We start from the raw sequence: 24497 nt of genomic DNA, 5'->3' as shown, positions 1-24497 counted from the left end.
CTAACAAGTAAAATCACAAATATTAACCTGTAGTGCACATCCATTCACTATATAGGTTTTTAATGTGCAGTTTTGAAAAAATCACATGCTACAGCAAACATGTATTTTCATTGTAAAGAATGCTATAAGATACTACATTAGGTTGAGGGGGCAGGGACAATTTCGCTCTCCTGGTGAAATGACCAAGAAAGTGCAAGCCTACCTGAAGCAATGCCTGTAAGATTCCCTAGTGCAGTGGTTCCCAACATTTTTCAGTGTAGGGACCACCTTGTTGTTTGGATTTTTCACACGGACCACTTACCACACATTTTTTCACAACAGCATTTTGAAACTGCTTTTTATTTGTATATGTATAAGTACATGTAGAAAGTAAAGTATTTAGATAACGTACCTAACTCAGTGAGATTCCTGGGCTTGAATCTTCGCTACCAGTTAAGCAAAGAACGTTGTCATTTTGTTTTGAAAGACGCTAATGGCAAAGTTCCTTTTTTTAAATTTTTTTTATTTTAATTGTTTGACAAAACCTGACAAATAATGCACTGTGGCTTGGGTCATCCTCAGATCCAGTAAATGTAAATACGTGCTGGTCCCCTCAACCATTACCTCGTGTAGCAAATGAATCTATCCATTTCAAACGCAACTTATTACACTCACCGAGTCGCAAACTTGGCTCGATGTACATATAAAAACATCGGAATACGAAGACGCGGTGGGTGGGAAGCAATTTGAAAAGAAAAATGATTGGAGAGTGTGCAGGATGTTACTTGCCACTTCTAGTGGGCTGTGATGTGTAAATTAAACGGGATTGGTGGCACACAGTCGATGGGATTTATAGCATTTTGGTTAAGTATGGCAGCATTAAGAATAGACTGTACACATTCAGCCTGATTTTCAGAAGGCATGTTTTTAGAGAGATAAGAGATCGCAATGCATTTGCACTGCAAGTTTTTTGCCACCTAATTATACGTCTTTATTTTCAACACAGACAGGTTCATTTCTCTTATACTCGCAAAGCCTTTTGCGACTTCTGCTTATTTCTGATTCAGTTGAAACGGCAATTGATTTTCCGGTTCCTTAACAAGCCAATTAGTCACATTTCAAGCTACAAATATATAGCCTCTTTTTGTTTCACATTAACTTCTGTTACTGTATGCAGCTAACCTCTCCAAAATGTATGGAAATAATAGGTCTATTCCTATATCCCTGGCAACACTGTAGCACATATTTCACATCGTTGTTTTAATTTAGTCATTCCAACCGAGTTAGGAATATTCAATGCAGTGCGCTACTTTTATGTGGAGCGAAAAGGCTGGGACAGCCAGATTACGTTTTTTATTTTTTCCTGAACAGTGAAGAATGAGCAGAGATTAGAAAGATGCATTTATATGAATGCTAGATGAAGATTAAAAAAAAAAAATGTTTTAAATGGTGGCAAAAAAAAGAAGTCTGTAATTTTGACAAAAATGTGCCTTCATAATGTGCATAATAAAATAAAACAGATAAAGGGGAACAATGCAGACTTATAATTTATATACCACGTGGTTAAAGCTGTTTGTTGTGTTGCTTTGTAATAGTAGCACAGTGTGTGATTGTGTAGAAATGGGGTTTCGCAAGAACTGCGTAACCAAGTTGTTTGTGGACCACCTGGGGTTTACTCACAGACCACAAGTGGTCCGTGGACCACAGGTTGGGAACCCCTGCCCTAGTGGATTGCCATCCTTGTTGTCAAAAATTAACTTTTATTTAGAAACAAACAAAACAAATGTCATTAAAAGGCATCTCTATACCGCAGAACCTGTTGTAAGACTCGCTGCCATTTGTCCAATAATATTACGTTGATTAGATTTTGACGACAATTGTCATTTTATGTGGGCTGTAATAAATTATAATCCAAAACAGGGAGACAAATGCCATTTCTTAAATAAGAACAAATTGAACAAATTGTTATTTTGATGTAAGGTTGTTTTTTAATAGCTAAATGATTTTGTTGATCGTTAATACATGAAGAAATCTGAATTATAACTAATGGTTTTTTAATTTACCTTTGTCTTCACTTGCTCATTTGTCTCGTCATTAAGATGGTAGTCTGTAATAATGATAATGATGCTGCATATTATTGACGTTATGAATTAGAAAATACAAGACTAAACTAAAGTGTGAGTCATTTCTCTAAACAGTTTAAATGTAACTAGAAACGTTCCTCATTCAGTCCCCAAGCCTACCCTTCAGTACTGTATATTGAAGAGACAGTTGATATTGCAAATATGAAAATGTCAGTGAGCAATCTCAGTGGGAACAGTTGTCTATTATTGTAATTTATAAACAAATAATAATTTATCTTGGGGTCCACAGTGGCTCTTGCAGCAAAAGCGCTACCATGAGGTTTTGGTGGCAAATTTCCCAGTTCATATATTTTTTAAATAAATGTGTATTGTTTTTTTCTCTCCAGTTTTATCGTGGCCTTATTTCTGCATTCCACTTAATGATTAGATTAACTTGTTTTCATCCACAACAGAACCTAAGCAGCAAATGTTGCCAAGCTACTGAAGGCAAGGGCCCAGTCTGGGAAGTCTCTGCCTTGACTTGTAAGACGACTACTAGGAGGTGCTGACATACCTGTCAGCTCATTTTGATGGTCACCTGTATATTTTACTTTTCAAACCCATAAGATTAATTCGAAACCCTTAAAAATAAGCCAAATAACTGGAAAATCAGTTTCAATTCATCTGTTTCTGCTGTAACTAATTAACACAGCATTGAAGAAATTAGCATTAAAACTGTTAATAGATTAACATTCAAATCTATTTTTGCTTTATATTGAAAAACTAAATGCAAATCCGAATACTTCCACTACCAAAACTAAATACAAATGGACATACTTGACTAAATGTTCCAAAAGCATATGAAATACTTTTCCATACAGCAAACATTAATTTATTGATTAATCAACACCAACATTAGTGCACGTTATGTTTTATTATCGTTATTAATGTATTTGCCTAATGCCTTAATCCAATGCAACATAAAGAAGTACAGTTTATACAATAATAATGTAAACACAGTATTAGGTTACAAAACATGCAAAAAGTAACAGGGTTTTAAAAAAAGTAGAACATAACACAATGTTGAGTTGTATTTAATTTAATGTATTTTGTAGCCTTCTAACATCTGTGCAGGGTATTTATAGTTATTTTTTCTTACCTCAATGTCTTCTCCACCACACTGAAGACAGCTACTGCTGTCCCACCGGCAGGCTTGTCTTTGGACGTTATTGGGGTGTGCGTTTTGCTTTTTGTTTTTTGTAATTCTCTTTTTTTTGCCCGTTTTAAAGTGATCTTTCAGATCGATGTGACCACTGGCAGCAACTTTCATACCGCGATTGCATACAAGGTACAAAGTGTACTCTTCACAGGGAGGTGAAGGAGCCATGACTCCTGGGTAAAGTGCACCCCACTGTGGTAAATGTCTTCCGCTATATTGCTTCAGTGTTTTTTTTTTTTTTTGGTAGATGTTTTAAGCCGTCTTCGGGTTCCGATTTTCAATATGGTTACAGAATAACTTCTAGAAACTTTATGTGCTTGATACTAATTTAACGTGAGACTCTCGCGTGCTTATAAGCAGATCCAGAAAACACGCCTAAGGTGGCTTTGCCTCAGTAATTTAAAAAATAAACGCTGATGCTTAAAACCTGTAAGGTTTGTGTTTTATGGCCGTAAGAGCTGTGAAATTGTGAAAACCCTGTTGCCTGTGCTTTTGCGGGGTAAGGGAGGAAAGTCAAGTCCTGGCCAAAATCGGGAACTTGGCGCGAACGTGATCCAGTTAATATAACTTGAAATATAATAATATGTTATATAAAGTGTGTTAGACTTCATATAGAATTGGCGCATATCTGTGGCTTTCCTTGTCTTTGCCTAGAATGAATAAGCATGTCTTCAACATTCACCCCACGTCACCTTAATAATGTTTACCAAAGTAAAAACAGAGCAAATTCTAATAAAGCATAGTTAAAGCATCAGTAAACATTGTAAAGAATAGCAAGGGATGGTTAAGCATATTAATAACCATGGCAAACCAGGGTACACTGGTAAATGCATAGTAATGTATAACCATGGGTAAAGCATGGTAAAGCTGCACAAATACTGTGGAAAACTACCGTGGTAAACCTCTATAAGAGCATGCTGCAGATAGAAAATCAGAGGTATCAATATCATGAAAAAGTACATCACCAGGGCCTACAACCACTGTATAATACACATGTATTATATACAGACGTGCTCAAATTTGTTGGTACCCCTCCACAAAAAACGAAGAATGCACAATTTTCTCTGAAATAACAAAAGTAATTGGCATCCACCATTGTTTATTCCATATTTAATAGAAATCAGACTTTGCTTTTGATTTTTTATTCAACATAATATTGTAAATAAGAAAACAAATGAAAATGGCAAGGACAAAAATGATGGGACCGCTAACCTAATATTTTGTTGCACAACCTTTAGAGGCAATCACTGCAATCAAACGTTTTCTGTAGCTACTTCTGCACCTGTTAACAGGTAGTTTGGCCCACTCTTCCTGAGCAAACTGCTCCAGCTGTCTCAGGTTTGATGGGTGCCTTCTCCAGACTGCAAGTTTCAGCTCTTTCCATAGATGTTCGATAGGATTCAGATCAGGACTCATAGAAGGCCACTTCAGAACAGTCCAATGTTTTGTTCTTATCCATTCTTGGGTGCTTTTAGCTGTGTGTTTTGGGTCATTATCCTGTTGGAGGACCCATGACCTGCGACTGAGACAGAGCTTTCTGACACTGGGCAGTATGTTTCGCTCCAGAATGCCTTGATAGTCGTGAGATTTCATTGTGCCCTGCACAGATTCAAGGCACCCTGTGCCAGGCGCAGCAAAGCAGTCCCAAAACATAACCAAGCCTCCTCCATGTTTCACTGTAGGTATGGTGTTCTTTTCTTTGAAAGCTTCATTTTTTGTCTGTGAACACAGAGCTGATGTAACTTGCCAAAAAGCTCCAGTTTTGACTCATCTGTCCAAAGGACATTCTCCCAGAAGGATTGTGGCTTGTCAATATGCATTTTAGCAAATTCCAGTCTGGCTTTTTTATGTTTTTCTTTCAAAAGTGGTGTCCTCCTGGGTCGTCTTCCATGGAGCCCACTTTAGCTCAAAAAGTGACGGGTGGTGCGATCAGAAACTGACGTACCTTCACCTTGGAGTTCAGCTTGTATCTCTTTGTCAGTTATCCTTGGTTCTTTTTCTACCATTCGCACTATCCTTCTGTTCACTCTGGGGTCAATTTTCCTCTTTTAGCCGCGCCCAGGAGGTTGGCTACAGTTCCATGGACCTTGAACTTCTTAATAATATTTGCAACTGTTGTCACAGGAACATCAAGCTGCTTGGAGATGGTCTTGTAGCCTTTACCTTTACCATGCTTGTCTATTATTTTCTTTCTGATCTCCTCAGACAACTCTCTCCTTTGCTTTCTCTGGTCCATGTTCAGTGTAGTGCACACAATGATACCAAACAGCACAGTGACTACTTTTCTCCATTTAAATAGGCTGAATGACTGATTACAAGATTGGAGACATTTGTGATACTAATTAAAGAAATGAATTAGTTTGAAATATCACTATAATCCAATTATTTATTATCTTTTCTAAGGGGTACCAACAAATGTGTCCAGGCCATTTTAGAATATCTTTGTAGAATAAGCAATAATTCATCTCTTTTCACAGCTTCTTTGCTTTATTCTATGACATACCAAAGGCATGCAAGTATACATGATAAAATAGCTTTTAATTTCATTACTTTTCAGGAGGAATGAAGCATTATTTCAATGAGCTGTAAGGGTACCAACAAATTTGAGCACGTCTGTGTGTATATATATATATATATATAAGTACTGTAAAACTCTCAAAAATGGATGTACAGATTTCTCAGCAATATCCCCAGTGAGGGATGAATTTTTTTTTTTTATGTTTTACTAAAACATAATTCCAAGGGGCTCTAATTACTTCCCCCTGCCTTTTTATTTTGTACTTCAACTTCAGGGGACTGGTATTGATTTTGGCAGTGTTCGTGCCTTAGAGCACAGTTACCTCTGGGGCCAGAGGATTACTTGTTTCAAACGTTGAGAAGGAAAAACCTGTTCTTGTATGCATTAGCAGAGCAATGTATCTGATGAAAAAATCAATACATAATTTATAAGGATATGAAGAAAAGGCTCGCTCCATCATTCAGAACACATGTAATGTATGGAGCTCTTGTGCAGTGAACTATATGCTCTGAACTATATGCTCTGACTCCCTAATATGCTCCAACTGTTCTCTTCACCAGGGTCTCATTGGTCCACCAAGCACAAGTATCTATCCTGTGAAATCTTCAGTTTCATAATCAATTTTTCAGACTAGACATTTACATTTCGTCCCGTGTGCTGTACTTCATCTCAGTGCTGTTTGCTCACTCTGATTCTTGTGTGTCCCTGTTTTGAGAAAAGCGAATCTTCTGTGTGTTTTTAAAGTTGAATACGCTGCAAATCCACAGTACAATAAAAATTACACAGAAACTGTAAGGCTCTGCAATGTTCTCCTTTGTTGTATATTTTGCTGCCCTACGAGATGACAACTACTGTACTGCACAGAGTAAACGCAAGATTCTGTTGTAATGTTAAAAAAAAAAAAAAAGTTTAAAACAACGCTAGTATTTAAAATGTCTTGCTTGCAAACATTTCATGTTTTACAATATGTGTTGCGGTTCTCGGCCATATGAAAATTGTGGTATGCGGCTCAAGGGTCAGGAAGTTTGGCCACCCCTGATATAGACACTGCTAGGCTAGGTTTAATCTTTTGAGAGCAAAGTCATTTACAGACCAGTTGAATCGGGTGGATTGGATGGTCAATTACCATTAATCCATTAGGCATTTTCTGGCTAACCTTTGCTCTGAGGAAAGGTACCCCATTATTCATATAGACAAGATTTTCAATTGAATAACATATCCATTGTCACATCAACCCTGCAAACTCGTGATAATGTCTGCTGTCATTGTCTCTGCCAGATCGCCCAGATTAACAGAACGCTATTACTGAAATTGCACATTTCAGATTACATTAAATGATACCGGTATGGATAAAGGGCTGATAGGATTAGCTCATCAAAAATCTCTCACACATACTTACTTTGCGAATGACATGATATGGGATTTATGACACTCGGGCCCTTTGGAATGAGCGAATGGGTCGAATACACTTGTGTCAATAATTGCCTGATTGTTAGATTTTCAGAAGCGTGCTAAAGTATGTGACCTGTAAGAGCTCATGAGAGACGGTGATCATTGAAATTGTTCAGATGAAAATTGACTGCTGTTTTGAGAGGCTGCGTCCTGGAAAATGATATATAATATATTATACTATATTTTTTTAATGCGCTCTTTGCAGTTTTGAAGAGCAGGCAGTCTGATTGGTCACAGTGTCAGAAATTTCAGAAATTATTCCCACAAACCTCTAACACCCCCTTTGAGCAAATTAGCATTTCAGATATGTGGCTGTATTTCCCTAGTTGTGTGTATTCCATCTGTTTAACTGGTCTGTCTCCGTTGCTGTAAACCTGACCGCTCACTGTTTGATTGTTTGTATGTTTTCTGACTTTCTTTTTTTTTCTGCAGATTGGCACTTTGCGGTTTTGCGGCACCACCGAGTTTGCCAGTGGCCAGTGGGCGGGGATAGAGCTGGACGAACCGGAGGGCAAAAACAACGGGGGCGTAGGGGGGGTGCAGTACTTCAGCTGTCCTCCCAAGTACGGTATGACCTGCCCAATGCCTCATGTGGAGGCGCCTGTGCCAGGGCTCCAGACAGCGACTAAAATGGTTACCAAGGCGACTTTAAAAAAAAAAAAAAAAAAAAAAAAAAAAGTTTCAGCAACTGTTTTTTTTTTTTTTTTGGTGCCTGTAAAATAAAAATGGTTGCTTCTACCTAAAACAGGCAGTCAGTATTATGTCTGTAAAGAAGAAGTGTCAGCATATCACATATTTTAATCTGAAGTGCATGAAAGTCAGTAATAATCTGATCAAATACATTTTCCTAGAAGTCCAGAGGTGCTGTATACAAGCATAATACATTAACCCCTCGTGGAACAGTTGTGATGATGACCAAACCTGTGGGTACTGTTGTGTGAAAGAGATTACTGTACTCAAGCTGAAAAAAAGTTTTCTTTGTGAATTCCAATATGTTGTCTTTCACCAGTCAGATTGTAGGGTGCCTAAAATGAGACAACATGAACAGATTTCTGTTAGTGGCATCTTCTTTTAACAGCTGCATCTATCCCAGATATAGATTTGGTTACATTGTTTACCTTCAGGAGTCTGAGAATGATTTAATTGCACAGCAGCTTCCTTTGTTAGATGATGAGCTGATAATATCTCTGCAGCCAAAGAAGCAGGCATGTTAATTTAAGACATTACCATAATGAAAAAACGTAAATGTAGCGTGAGTTTTGTAGCAGAGTAACTGATGCAGGGAAAACAGAGTTTATTTTTCAAACGGATCATTTTAGGACAGCAGACTGCAAATAAATACTTGCGACTGTAATTAGAAAGTGTACTACTGCGAAAAAAATAAATTATATATATATATATATATATGGAATTAAAAATTAAATGTACTGCAATAGCCCTGAGATTGTGCTAATGAAAAATAATGGTTTGAAAATATCTCAAATGTGACAAGTAGTGTGCCTGCTGTGGTGTGTTTTATATTGTAAATAACAGAACAAACCCACTGAAACTTAAACTTGTTTTTACTGAAAAAATAAACTAACATGTAAACATAAGAGCTGGTTGTGTTAGATGCTCTCATATCTAACTAACACTGAGCATGGGAGCAGCAGCAGCATGTTATTTCCCATATTACATTGCACACAATTAAAGGTGCAGTCATTCATGCCATACACAACACTTGCAAAATATCTAAAATATAAACATGCTGAGTTCATTGTAGTCATCCGCTACATAGAGAAAATTTAGGCAAGAAACAAGTGAGCACAAACATCCTTACTGTTTTAGTATTACTTTAGCGTCTTAGCAATTTGTTGTGTTTTAAGTAGCTGAATATGGTACCTGCCCACTTTCTCCTAAAGTGGCACCCAACAATTGGATTTGGTGACCAATATTTTTGGGCCTAGGAGCCATTGGCTCCCAAGGCAAGACATTTGTCTGGGACCCTGGTCTGTGCGGCTGTGTGCCACAGTACATACAGTAAAACCAAACTGTGAAATTGTTCTAACCATATATCAGATGTTAAATTAAAAATACATGTTTACTTTAACATGTGTTTCTTTCAAAGTTGGACATTTAAGCAAGATTGATGGAATTATTGTCAGCTACAGTTACTTTAAATGTGAAATAGTCTTAAAGCAAGCTTTTACTGTACAACTAACTAGTGTGCACTTTGCTCTGCAGGTATCTTCGCCCCTCTGTCTAAGATCAGCAAGGCTTCGGATCACAGGAAGACGACAGCAAAAAGCTCCACAGTGAGATCTTCTACCCCCATCCGGTCACAGAAGATCGACCTGTCCCACGTTACCTCCAAGATAAACACAGGTAGAGCATGAGGAGAGACGCTTAATCTTTTAAGTTTAAAGTTTTGCTTCAGCAAGGAGTTGTAACTGAGTACCACCCATAATGATGGCTTTGGTACTTGCTGTCACGGCAGTTAGTAGCAGTGCTGAAAGCTGAAAGGTTTTCATTTTATCACTCAAATGACATGTGATGCAGACATGTGCTGCATGAACAAGGTTAATCTCCACTTAATTTCCAGCTGTGTCCTGTGGTCCTGGAAAGGAAGATGATAAGGTCCTGAGATTATTGTGGCCCTGGAGATTCCAAATGAAAAGAAACCAGATGAATCCCAGGGTTTAAATGAATGAAGATAGGCTGAAAGAACTGGATCTATTTGGCCTAGAACAAAAAAAAATGAGGAGGGACATGGTCTTTAAAATCTTAAAAAGAGTTGACATGGTTTACCCAAAGCAATACTTTAAGCGCAGCACAGAAGCCAGGACCAGAGGACACATTTGGAAATTAAGTGGAGATAGACTTTGGATACAGGGAGGAACACACTTCACACAGAGGTGTGAGAGTATGGAAAAGGTCATATTGTTGAGGCTGAATCACATAGATCCTTTAAGACGCATGTTGACACAGTTTTGAAATCAATCAGGTGTCAGGAACTGGACAAACGTAGATGGAGATGAATGGCCTCCTTTTGTTCTTTTAATTGTTATGTTCTTATGTTCTTTTATAACTATTCTTTTAATTGTTTACATCCAAATATGCTGCACAGTAAATTGTTTGCATGTTATATTGTGATCAAGATGTTTTTCTAAATGTTGTGACCAGTTATTTTGGTGTTTACAATGCTCCCCCTTTATAAGGTGGCCCTTTTATACTGCAAACCAGTTGTAAGGTGGCATGGTCGTGACATTCATGTGCCCCTTAATGCCATTCCATTCCACCAGCACTTTCATTCTCACAAATACCACGGTCTCGTACCTATGGCCCACGCAGTATATTGTTATTTCTATTCTTGCCTCCATTGTAGGGAACCATTAACTGAAGTAAAGTCATCTATTTCTATGTAATTAGGAATTAAAATAAAATCTGTTGCCAAACTAAGTGTTTGTTTTAAAGTCATCCTTTTTTTCTGTCAAGTCAACACAACAACTCGTAATGTTTTTTGTCATTTTAATTTCATGACTGATGATCACTTGAATCATACATGCTTCTTTAAGTTTCAAGTTACAGAAGGTGTGAGACTTATGTCACTTAATGCTCGACTCACACACAGTCATTTTGCATATATATAATTGCTATGAAAGTGCTGGACTTGTCTTACTAAATTGCTTAAAGAAATTAAGGTCATCCTTCTTTTTAAGGAAATCAACGGCTTTATTACATTTTAAATCATTTTCTCAGAATGGAAAAACAAATTGAGAATGCAGATTGGTAAAATGGGCTCAAAGCGTTTCCGACCATCATTTGCCTCATTAACATGTAGGTTTCTCATTTAAATACTGAAAAATTATTCCGCCACATTCATATAAATTGCACCCGTTCCACCTGCTGCAAAGTGTTGGAAACAACGTTCGGGATAAGAGAGTCAGGTTAAAACAGACAGCGACAGCGAGTTTCGGACTGTTGGAAGACACTTTTGATATTCAGGGCCTATGTGCGCCGAAGGATTTGCTTGGGACCCAAAGCTTTTCTTCTAGCTATAGTTTTTGGGGGCCGACAGAAGCATTCTCACGCTGGTATGAGTAGCCGCCACCACGACCCCCCTCCCCCTCTCTCCCTCTCTCCCCGCTCCAATAGCTTTAAAATGAAACATGAGGCAATATTATTATTATTATTATTATTTATTTCTTAGCAGACGCCCTTATCCAGGGCGACTTACAATTGTTACAAGATATCACATTATACATTATTTCACATTATAGAGATATCATATTATTTTTACATACAATTACCCATTTATACAGTTGGGTTTTTACTGGAGCAATCTAGGTAAAGTACCTTGCTCAAGGGTACAGCAGCACTGTCCCCCACTGGGGATTGAACCCACGACCCTCCGGTCAAGAGTCCAGAGCCCTAACCATTACTCCACACTGCTGCATAAATCGTGACAATAAGCAGAGTTTATATTATCCTAACAAACCAAATGACCTAGTTTGAATTTTAAACCAATTTAAGTTCTCTTCTAAGTCCTCGTACTTTCCTTTACACATTATTGTTAGTAGTAGAAGCCACTTGAGTTGTAATAGGCACTCAAAATTGCTCTGGTAGAAGCGCAGCCAGCAGGGTGAGTCATACAGCGCACACCACTGGCTAGGTGCCCAGTGAGCTCAAAGGCGGACACCTATAGGGCTGGCCTTTGTCTTCCAGAGGTCAGTAGCTCATTGACATCCACTCTCGAATTCCTAGGTGAAAAGGGAAGCTGGCTTGGTGGTGGGATTTGAGGACGCTCATTGAACCTTTGGGTCTCCTGAGCTGTCTGGCGAATTGCTGCAGTGAGGGGAAAAGAAAATGGGCATTCCAAATTGGGGTAAAATAATAATTGGACACACTAAATAAAAAAAAAAAAAATAAGTACATTGCATTCCTGTTTTTAAGAATCTTTGAGATTGTTGACAGATGTGAAGAAAATTTGTAAGCAATTATGTCTTGGATAGAGCAATTATTTCAGCCTTTTTGTTTCCAAGATTTGTTCATTTTAATATGGTCAAAAAAAACACTGAACACACACTTCTGATGTCCACAAGTCAAGCTGGGTGATCCTGTGACCACAAGGCTGTCGAGTGCGCTGGCTACAGAATATGTTAAAACAAAACATACCGTAGTAATAGCATAGTAAGTTCTAACAGGGCGCAGTCAATGACATTGCTTTAAAATAATAATAATTATTATTATTATTATTATTATTATTATTATTATTATTATTATTATTATTATTATCTTTTAAGAACTGCGCCGCCTCACCCCACGCCTGCAAGTACATGTGCTAGAGAATGCTTCTTTCACAGGCTGTGCAAAGGTGCAGTAAATTGCATTGCAGCTCCTGAACAGATTGCCGACCCTCCAGCTGCTGTTAAATAAATAAATAAAATCAGAAGTGCCAACGCAGTTCATCAAAGCTAGGCCTTGAGACACTGTCTCCTGATAAAACTTGTAAAGTTGCTAACCTCGGAGGATGAGAAAAAATAATCGTGTTTATAGGACATTTAAAATAAACAGCCTTCCTTATTTCACTGCCATAGTGATAAACTGCTTTTGTATTTCAACTCCCCAATTTACCTACATTTGGTATCTGCCACTAACCCAGTTTATATAACCTAGGGGGAAGGGGAGGAAATTTCCATTCAGGGATAAAAGAAATCGGAGGAATCCTCACAAAAGAGTATTCTAAAATTGTTTTCTTTTTTTCAATGTAATGAAGAAATCTGATTTCTGTATAATTAGACAAGTGTAGTTTTGTTTCCCCCACATGTATACTGATGCTTAATGAAAATGCAACAGTCTAGGTTTTACATCACTAGCTCATTGGGCACATACATAATGTTATTTACATTTTAAATAGTGAGCAGATAGGTTTGTTGATTGTTTTAGTAGTAGTGTTCCTTGGGATAGCAAAGCTCAAGTCATGTGATTTCATAAACGTCAGGTGCTCAGCGTTTGGTGTTTGAGCCGAGTTAAAATTCCCAAAATGAGTTGATTTAAGAATCTGTATAAATAGCCATTCGAAAAGACATGATTTTAATTAACGCAAGAACAACGAAAGATATGACGCTTGAGTAACGAAGATCACTTGGTTGCAGGCGGCCTGTCTGTGAGTATTTGCCCGGAGAATGAGATGTTCTGCTTCAACAGCAGGCTTGTCCAGAGAAACCACGAAACCTGCTCTGCTTGGGACGGGCTACGTCCTGGAAGGCAGCGGGTGACCACACCGGCCCAGGATCATTATGCTGACTTGCGTTGCGTTGTGTTGCATTGTTCAAACCAACCGGTGGGGCAGTCGAGGTGTGATGATGTCGGGAGGAATCTCCTTTAACACAAGAATGCCTTTGGTGCAGATTGAGGGCAACCTTACTGCTCAGCGATACATTGACAAAGTCCTTGAGGCAGTTTTTCTGTTCCTGCAAGCCAATTCGGAAGTGTCGATTTTCCAGCAGGACAATGCAAGACCACACAGTGCTAGGATTACAATTGCACGACTTCAAGAAAACAATGTCGAGGTCTTGCCGTGGCCAGCTTTTTCTCTTGACCTGAGTGCAATAGAACATCTGTGGGACCAAATTGCCAGTGCCATCCACAGGAGACAACCACGACCAGCCAGCCATCGCCAGCTGGTTGCAGCTGCACAGGAAGAGTGGCGGAACTTCCCACAGCAGTCTCTCTAGAGGCTGATCAGGTCTAGGCGTCAACGCTGTCAGGATTGTGTTAATGTTCAGGGAGGTCATATCCGATACTAATACTATCTGTATTTTTGTTCACATTTTCTGTGATTTTTTTTTTTTTTTTTTTTTTTTTTTGCTTGATATCTATGTTTAGAATATTTGATTAAATCCATTAGACCTGAGTGTTGCGTTTCTTTTGTGCATAAGTATATAAGTTATTTGTGAACTTTTTGTCATCTGTGCTATACCACAACATTTCAGGGATGGCCTAGATGGGAGACCTTCAAACTAGCAGTGCTGGCTGCGGATCACTTTACTGCTAATAATACAGTAATTTAGAAAATACGGAAACTGCAAACTAAGATTGAGGAGCAGACCGGTCTTACATCAGGCTGTTTTTGTATTACATTGCAAACATATGCTGACTTAATTGCATTGAGGTTTATTAAAACAGTGTTGACTGTTACCTGCACATTCCCAGAATGTCTATGATCAGCATTGTTTTGCACTGTGGAAGTATTGAGCAACAGATTAACTTCGTAATGTATTCAAATTAGCCATGAATGCTGCATCCATGCTCTGCTTCGCACACGTGAAAATGACTTATTACTGGTATGGCCTTGTCTCCTTTCTTATGTTAAAATACGTGTTCATATGAGACATTAAACCAAAGTCCCAGCTACTAATACTTCATTTTTTTCTTTTCTTTTTGTAGGCTGCAGCCATAAAGCAGCAGCTAACAAATTTTATAGCCCGCTGACCTGTTTTTTGTCAGGGTGAGCTGGGTGGCAATTAACGAGGGCTGTGTGACAATCGCTGCAGCTGAGGTTCAGAGGCTGGTCATCGGCAGTCCCTTAGTACTCTGCCTAGAGTCCTTTATTTACACATCTTAAGATGATAACATCTGAGTCTATTATGGCTTTGTGTAGACAGCTGTATGAACCTAGGGTGATTCATACTAATACGCACTTACTAATGTACAAATTCTTCAATGACCATTTAAACTCTCCTTCACCTACTCTCCTGTCATAGGGGCTATCTGGTCTTTTCTCTCACTAATTTTGCCCTCCTTTATTTCAAAAGTGCACCCAATCTTCAAATGTGTCTATATAGCTATTGATGGGTGATTTGTTCTCAAGTGGTTAGATACACAAAGAAACTGGCCTCATGACTCCCTTGATTGATGGTACAAGTGACAATAATACGAAATGCTGAAAACACCACCATGTAACTAAAAGAAACCTGAATCTTTTTTTTTTTTTTTTATATACACCTCAGGTTCTCTCTAGATTTGTATTGCCACCTTTACCTACTGTCTCATAAATCCCTTTATTAGGAAAACACCAGAATTCCCATGGAGCAGAGCTTATACCCCATATCGAAGTTATTTATGTCCCTGCTACTGAGACTTGTCAGACTGAAGGTGTGAGTGGTATGCTTATCTGCCACAGGGTAGCTGTAGCATTGTGGAAATGACTAAGCCTCGCTGGTCATGAATTTAATTTGTGTGCAAGTTAGGGCTCCTTTCTGTAACTTTTTTAAATGAGTGTGTTGTTGTGCTGAGTTTGAGATAATGGGGAGATTGTGTTATTGGACTGCTTTTTCTTCTTCTTTTCTGCTTAGTCCCCGTGATGGGAGGCTAAAGCAGAAAGATGGCAAATAATGTGTGTATTTCTTCTTTTCAGTAAAGCCGACACTCTCCTTTTGAGAATGGAGGGATTAATAATACGGTGCGGTGTAGCTTTGAAAGAACTATGGTTATTGAAAGCAAACAGCAGCAGTCAGGTAGCTCTTCGAGGGATTTCTCTTTTCCCTCTGCCATCTCAGTGAAAGGGCAGAAACACCTCTGTAAGAAAATGCTTCATGTTTTTAACCTGTCAGTAGTATTACGCTGTTTCTTATTCATTTAGCACCCCATGAGGGTAACCTCTGTGTTCGTTAATTCTCTAGGTCAAGTTGGATCATACTAGAAAAAAAGAACCCTTTTGTAACTGTCATTTTACAAAGCTGCCTCATCGGTAAAGCCCCATACTGTATCTCGGAGACCATTTGGGCTAGTGACTTAGTATTTGCAAGGTTATAAAAAAAAGTATCATGTCCTATGTGTTGGTGAACTCGAGATTGACATCTGACCAAATAAAGATGCCTTATGGAGGTCACGTGACTTTTTTTTTTAAGGTTTCTGCTGTATAGAGTACTTCTGTGATTGTGTAATATGTAATGGGTGAAACTGCAGTGCTATGTTCAGCAAGTCTTCAGGCTTGTTACCTATTTAAGGAAGTGCAAATTTAGTCAAGTTGCAACCATGCTAAGTTAGAGACAGTGGGTTATGTTTTTTGTGCATTAACTGTCAACTTTGCGTATGAATAATAATCAAATAAGTGGACAGTGACTCGATGTTGTTGTGGTAGGTGAAAGTCATTTTATGTGGCAAAAAAAAAGTAAAACAGTCACCTCAGTGGGTTTAACAATTAATGGAATAGATATTGTGAATAGAGAACAGCAGATTACAACAAAAAGCCTGGTAAATTCACACATACAGTTCAGGAAAAGAACTAAAAATGACTGACAAAGCCAGAGTTTTCACAGGCATCAGTGCTACTGACCTATCTCCTAATTAGATGGATGAATTCACAGAGGAATAGCCTTCTAAGGCCAGAGACTTGTTTACAGAGGGAGCATCAATTAGAATTAAAGAGCCAAAGCGAACCGTGAAACAAATCTAAAATTACAGTAATTATATATACACACTATGTTGCTTTCCTGCGCAGTGTAGTTTTATTGCAGCTAAATATCAGTTACAATGGAGCATGTTATTTACAACCCAGCCTTGTTACAGTTTGCACCAAAATCTACTGCAGTGCAATGCAGTCACATTTGAGTATTTTGTATGTCATAACATACAAAAATAGTCTAAATTCTTGGCAAATGGAATTATATATATAAGAGAAGTTAAGATACAATTAAATAAATGTATAATCAAGTTAAATCTTTTAAATTGTCAGAGGCAGTTTTTAAATCTTTTTTTTGTGGTGCAAAAGTTGTTTAAATGAACATCTGTTTGTGTGTTACTTTGGATAGATATTTGGCCATTCTTTTGGTACTGCTAGAGCAGAGAATGACTCATTTCTAATAATCTTGACCTTTTTCTTTCTTGGTTGTATTTCTGCAGAGCTGGATACAAAAAGAAGATGCTACTATGCTGTCTTTGTAATCTCTTACCAAACAAAAAGAAAACGTAATGCTTGATGTGTTGAATGTGTTTATTGTAAAATGAAAGCTATTCTTGTCTCTCTTGTCAGAGCTGAAAAATATCCATTTCCAGCAGTAGGAATTGTCTCGAGAGATTAATTCATTGCTGCTACAAGCCCCTAAGCAGATGCTTTGAGGTAGCCAGCGTAATACAATGCAATTGCATTTGATTTCTCAGCGGCAGCTTGTTTATTGCTGTTTTATTGCAGGAGAAATACTAAAATAGACTGCGTCATTACTTTTGGGGTTATTGTGGTGTTAATATCTCCAGTGTGGATGCCACTGATGTCATTTCTTCTAAATCACGTGGACGCACATTTGTATCGGCCTCATAAGAATACTAAAACAATGAAATGCAATTTATACAGCTGAAACTTTCCAAAGTAACTCTTTGTATTTGTGAACGCTTGACTAATTGAGTCTAATTATGTTAGTGTGGGCATAATTGAGGCAAACCATATTCTCAAAGGTATCTTCTTGGGAACACATTTGGAAGCTGTGTAGTATTATTTTTTAAAAGATAAACCAGAAATCCAACAACAAAGCTGACAAGCTCTGTAATTGCCTTATTTTTGTATGTATCATGTGTATCATGACAACTTGTGGTTTTCAAATGTTCAACTTTATTGTCAGATATTCCTTTTATTTTATTTAACTGAAACAGTGCTACTGGCGTCCCGTCCAGGGTGTAGTCTCGCCTTGCGCCCCTATGTCTGCCAGGTTAGGTTCTGGCTCACCGCAACCCTCTATAAGATTAAGCGGTTACAGATAATGGATGGATGGATGAAACAGTGCTCCAATATAGGGCCATGTAATATAGAGGATTTTATTCAGCTAAATAGTAATATAGTAACATTGCACTTTTATTTTAAAGTAATCCTAAGTTAAATAGTTATTCAGTCTTTTCTATATAAATAACTAAGCCACCCTGTAAAGAGAGCTTTTTTTTGTGCTTGTCAGTCTGTCGACACTGTCGCAAATTACACTTCTTTCGTTATTTCAGGGTTCGATGATTCACAAATTCGGTTAAATCATGGTTGACAGTAAATTGTGCATGTATCTTATTTTCTTAAAAATGGCCCTTGTTTTTCTATATTTTACTATACAATTAGCCTTGTTTCTCAATAACAATTTAAGATGCTGTTTAGTTTTACGGCTTCCTCTTTGGCAAAATCTGACACAATCTTTGACCTGTGACCTAAAATAGCTGCCATATCATTAGCTTCATACTCCGTAAACAGCTGTATTCTCTGATTCTGTCAATTTCAAGTTCTATCGAGGGTATCGCACAAGAAAAAATAACCCGTTTGTAGCAGTAATGTTTCGAAGCTGTTGTCACTGTCCTGCCATATCTCTAAACTCACACTAATTGAGGTAATATCTGCAGAGTTATATAAACACTGTTTGAATATGTTTGAAACCATGATATTGACACCTGACCCAATATGCCTGACATAATATACTTGTCCTAATAAAGTGACCAGGCAGTGCATATTTCTATGTATGTCTAATTTCAAGATTGGCAAGTTGCAGTGTTCCTAGTTACAGTGAACAAAGTAATGTTTAATGTAAGGTATCCTTGATAGAAGTTATAATAGGACTAATTAGGCAAGCCCTAGCCTTGGGTTGAATTGGGCATGACATTGCTGGTGCATATCTGGCTCTTATTCAAGACTGCACAGACATTGGGATTTTAATATGCAAATATATATGCAATAAATACCAGCTGTATCACGGTGCATCCTAGAATCCACATGCTGTGTGACGAGATTTATTCAGTGCATGAAAAATCACTACAAAAATGTCCCTGGTGTCAGGGTGACTGCAGACAGTCTAGCTCTGTGTCCAATCGTGGTCCTGGAGGGCCTTTCCACACCAGGTTTAATTAAATAATGAACTACTACTTCAGGATCTTGATGGAGGCTTAATTCAGTAGTGTAGTAGAGGGTAAACGTGGGTAAACTGAGTTTACCTACTTCTCATTTAAGGAATAAAGCATTTACTAACTCCTACTTTCTTGCGATAGGCAAATCCTGGCTATACCATTTTCCAATTTATTATATTATACATTATGTATAATAATGTATTATATAAAGCGACTCATTTAATGATGGGCAGAATCTCTTCAGATTTTTTTTAAATTTTAACCCAAAATTTTGAACGACCACCAAAAATTGACAAGCGTGTAATCTAAAGGGCATCCCTGCGCACCCTTAGCGCCTACCATGCCACTGCCTGGCCTGGAACACCAAAAATACCTTTTTTACCACTACACCACTGGCTTAATTGGTTTAATTAAATAATTTAGAACAGGTTTGGAACAAAGACCAGGACTTAAATGGTTTTAAAGATGCTGGTGTGGTGGTCCAGGCTACCACCTGGGGCTTCTTGTTTCTCTGACCTCTCTTTTTAATTTTAACTTTTTAATTTCAATGTTTTTACTCTTCTTTTCACTCTTTCCCTTTCCCCTTCCCCCCGTTTTCTCATTTTATTTCTCTTCATTGTTAAGGTACATCCTCCATCAAAAAACACACTGCAAAAAAGCCACCTGCAAACCCCCCAGCAGTAGATAAGCCCTCCGCTACACAACCAGGTACGGCTGCTGCTCTGGAGAGCACTGGGATTGGCAAGTGTGGGTGGCTGTGTGGATCTGCTTCTCTGGCTGTTTTAGACTCCATTAGGAAGTAGAAACATGACTGGTAGCTATTTGACACAGTTATAGACAAACTATTTTTAATCCAAAGCACACGTTTTGATCTGCTGCCCACCATATCACATTTTACATAACATATTAGCCAACGCCTTGTAAAAGAAACCACAGTCTTAATGAATAAATACCACTAAATGTAAGTGGTGAGACAAATATTCAAATAGATGGCATCAAAGAAAACCAATGCATAAATTAAGTGTCCGATAAATAACACTGTACAGAAGAGTAACTCTTTCTTTAATAGATAATTTCATGGGGAATCGGGTTTATTTTATCCCAGAGTTGTTGTGTTTTGTGTGTTTTTTTTTTTTTTTTAAGAACATTTTGTTGTGCTATAAATAATGAAGTCTCTTATAACCACCAAGTATAATTTATTGAATTCACATTTTGAGACAACATTAAAAAATGAATGTAGTCTAGTACACAGTCCTCCAGAGGGTTGGGGAATAAAGTTTAGTTTCTTATGGACATTTGCATTCCCTACCTGTCCCCAGTCCTTCAGATAACTCCTCCCTAAGGACCTGTTGTAATGCTGGTAATTTAAAAAAAAACTTGCCTGCTTCCATCATCCCTGTTAGCCTGCTAGTAGCAAGCTGGGAGAAGGATAGTTCTCTTTCTCTGTGTTACTGTAACTACCCTGTTAATAAGTCTCCCCTCCCTAATGTAATTTTAAAAAGAAAAAAATGTTTATTTATTGTGCATCTGTTAACCTTTTTTCATGCATCAATATGCAAAATTCTAATTTATTTTAAGAATATATGAAATATACAGACGTGCTCAAATTTGTTGGTACCCTTACAGCTCATTGAAATAATGCTTCATTCCTCCTGAAAAGTGATGAAATTAAAAGCTATTTTATCATGTATACTTGCATGCCTTTGGTATGTCATAGAATAAAGCAAAGAAGCTGTGAAAAGAGATGAATTATTGCTTATTCTACAAAGATATTCTAAAATGGCCTGGACACATTTGTTGGTACCCCTTAGAAAAGATAATAAATAATTGGATTATAGTGATATTTCAATCTAATTAGTTTCTTTAATTAGTATCACAAATGTCACCAAGGATAACTGCCAAAGAGATACAAGCTGAACTCCAAAGTGAAGTTACGTCAGTTTCTGATCGCACCATCCGTCGCTTTTTGAGCGAAAGTGGGCTCCATGGAAGAAGACCCAGGAGGACTCCACTTCTGAAAGAAAAACATAAAAAAGCCAGACTTGAATTTGCTAAAATGCATATTGACAAGTCACAATCCTTCTGGGAGAATGTCCTTTGGACAGATGAGTCAAAACTGGTGCTTTTTGGCAAGTCACATCAGCTCTATGTTCACAGACGAAAAAATGAAGCTTTCAACGAAAAGAACACCATACCTATAGTGAAACATGGCGGAGGCTGTTTTATGTTTTGGGGCTGCTTTGCTGCGCCTGACACAGGGTGCCTTGAATCTGTGCAGGGCACAATGAAATCTCAAGACTATTAAGGCATTCTGGAGCGAAACGTACTGCCCAGTGTCAGAAAGCTCTGTCTCAGTCGCAGGTCATGGGTCCTCCAACAGGATAATGACCCAAAACACACAGCTAAAAGCACCCAAGAATGGATAAGAACAAAACATTGGACTATTCTGAAGTGGCCTTCTATGAGTCCTGATCTGAATCCTATCGAACATCTATGGAAAGAGCTGAAACTTGCAGTCTGGAGAAGGAACCCATCAAACCTAAGACAGCTGGAGCAGTTTGCTCAGGAAGAGTGGGCCAAACTACCTATTAACAGGTGCAGAAGTCTCATTGAGAGCTACAGAAAACATTTGATTGCAGTGATTGCCTTTAAAGGTTGTGCAACAAAATATTAGGTTAGCGGTCCCATCATTTTTGTCCATGCCATTGTCATTTGTTTTCTTATTTACAATATTATGTTGAATAAAAAATCAAAAGCAAAGTCTGGTTTCTACTAAATATGGAATAAACAATGGTGGATGCCAATTACTTTTGTCAGTTTCAAGTTATTTCAGAGAAAATTGTGCATTCTTCGTTTTTTGTGGAGGGGTACCAACAAATTTGAGCACGTCTGTATGTTTTTGCAACATTTCACTGGAACTTGTTGCGCTTGCACATTTCAGGCATATTCGTATATACAGTATAAATGTCAGTGAGGTCTGTGGTCTCCAAGGACTCCGGGGGTGGGAAACTGCAGCCAACTTATATGGCAGTAGTATGCTACATGCCTGCAGTCTCAGCCCTAAAGATTGTGCAGCAACTCGGAAGAAGCTTGCAAGCGATGGAATTTGCGACAGAGATATAAGAATAGATTATTCAGTATTTATAAAGGAACCATTGCCGGTACCTAGATTAGCCTGACAATTATTGGGTTTGTGAGTTATGTTTTATTGAGTTGGTCTGTTTTATTGTTTGTGGTAAAAATGTGCTCAACTTGTGTTTGTGGTATAATAACTTGCTGCTTTGTTTCTGTCTGTGCATCCACCAGGTCCTCTTTGTAAAATAAAATGAACAAATACCACTAGCTGTTAATGCGCAGTGCAATATTCTAACATATATCATGCAAAGAAAGCCAATGCATTAATGAAGTCTGAGATAAATAACACTGTACAGAAAAGTGTTTAACTGTCCTCCTTAAGGCAATTTAATGGGGCACAAGGTTTCTTTTTTTTTTTTTTTTTTAATTGTTACGAATGATACTTTTGTTTTCCAGCTGATTCATAATAAAATAGTTTATTTAATATTCAAACCCCATGTTCGTCCCAGCCCAGTATTCCCTATTCTGCTAACTCTTATCTCTGTATTCTTCTTGTTTGCCGAAGGTTCAGTCTCACTGCCTGGCTCCAGCTGCTGCTCCTCCTCCTCTACCTCCTCCCTAGACAACAAACCTCAGCCAAGCCCCCGGCAGAGACCGGCCCACCCCCGGCCCAGGAACCCTGTCTGGACCAAAAGGTCCTCCGTCGGCAGGACAGCGCCCTCCACTTCCAGGACCACCGCCGGTATCGCAAGGCACCTTTTCTTTGTTTCTTAATAAGCCTGTGAATGATTTCAAGGAAGAACAAAAAAAGGGTGTACATGTAAGCAATAGTGCAGGAGATCAAGAACACACTTGAAGGCGTGGGTGGTACTGATGTAACCCACTTCTCAGGTGGTTGATGGGCCTCTTATCTCACAACGCATCTGAGACATGGGCTATATCGGTACCACCCATGCATTTAACTATGTTATTGAGCTTATAAAATGGCTGTTATGGAACTGGGATTTTCCTGATTTGAATAAAAAGATCTGAACAATTGGCTGTGCTGTTTTAACCACATGTTTGAGGTCAGCATGATTCATAGCACTATTTTCTCTGTTAAAGACCAGAAGGTGCTTCATGGTTGGGGGACTAAACATAATAAGCCAGTGATTGTTAGTCTTGCATTCAACACCTGTCCATGCTTCCCAATAATGAAGAAAAAGCTCAAACTTCCCTGCTGACAGTTGAATTGTTATGGGTTAGTTGTGTTATTTGATGCTGCCAATGAGATGCAATGAGTGATATGTTTTTTGTATTTTTTATTTTTTATTACATGGACGCTCTTACAAATCAAATTATTCTCACTCTTACCTTTAGTCCCACACTGATGGTTGCAAATGTCCTTGTGGGGAACTAACTTGAGGCTTCTTGTAATGATCTTTAGTAGAAAAAATATTGCAATGAACCATGATGAGCTCAAACTTTTTTTAAAACATGAATGATCTCATGAAAAACTGAAACAAAATAAAAATTAGAAACCAAATACCACGAATGATACAAGGGTGAGAATTTTTATTTTATTTTGTACAACCTATTTATTATAGCTTTTAACTATGAAATGTTCTCTTCGACTCGTGGCCACGATTGGAAAAGACCATCCTTTAATTGATGTCAACCATGACTGCTGTGAATACTGCCACCATTGAAATATTAATATAGGGCCAAATGTGTTATTTCACTTGCTTTTAAATCTAAAATGATCTAAGGAGAGAGAGAGACACTCAAACGCACATTGTTATAGTTGCTGATTTTTCTCCCCTTCTTTCAATGATTTTAAAGATGTTGGTATGTACGGTACATACCTCTGTTTAGGTAATTTGCACTGACATTTTAAAAACCTGAATAACAGAGTTCGCTCTGATGTTTATTTTGGTAGTTCCTTTATAAAGCTGTTTGGTGGCTTGGGGCCGGGCTACAGGGGTTCAGAAAAAAATCAATCCGATTTTGAACTGACATACAGTACAGACACCTGTCTAATAAAAAATAAAGGCAATGATGAAAAAAAATGAGCAACTAAGGGCCATTCACTGATATTCATCTGGTTGCAAAACCACCAACATCCCCATTGTAGATACTGGAATCAGATGGTAACTGCAGCACTTGTTTGACCAGTTAATGATGCAGATGGAAACATAGCCTTGATTTTAAGGGTGTCCAACGGATGTGGATCTTGAACCATATGAAGATGAAGGCTGGACAATCAGAGAGCAAACCGCAAATATGTGTATAAACATGAAACAATAATAAGCTCAGAAATACTGAAGCAGTGTATAGCCCGGTTAAACAGCCTGTGTGTTTG

The 24497-nt window shown here is 38.1% G+C and overlaps 1 protein-coding gene across 6 annotated transcripts in view; it reads left to right on the top strand.

Annotated features, from left to right (window-relative positions):
* LOC117411084 (CAP-Gly domain-containing linker protein 4-like) overlaps positions 1-24497 on the top strand; it is a 67993-nt gene that overhangs the window by 32457 nt on the left and 11039 nt on the right. For 3 of the 6 annotated variants that reach the window (XM_059025575.1, XM_034018160.3, XM_059025577.1), the window contains exons 8-11: positions 7664-7799; positions 9455-9595; positions 19706-19789; positions 22722-22898. In XM_059025575.1, the coding sequence (XP_058881558.1) occupies positions 7664-7799; positions 9455-9595; positions 19706-19789; positions 22722-22898 (538 nt within the window). Of the gene's footprint in view, positions 1-7663; positions 7800-9454; positions 9596-13365; positions 13998-19705; positions 19790-22721; positions 22977-24497 lie in introns of those variants that run through there. The other 3 variants (XM_059025578.1, XM_059025576.1, XM_059025579.1) reach the window with 3 other exon arrangements.

The sequence above is a fragment of the Acipenser ruthenus genome, chromosome 6 (assembly GCF_902713425.1).
Source record: "Acipenser ruthenus chromosome 6, fAciRut3.2 maternal haplotype, whole genome shotgun sequence".
Lineage (NCBI taxonomy): Eukaryota > Metazoa > Chordata > Actinopteri > Acipenseriformes > Acipenseridae > Acipenser > Acipenser ruthenus.
Note: the sequence above shows the minus strand (reverse complement) of the source record. Positions and strands in the feature narration are given on the sequence as shown.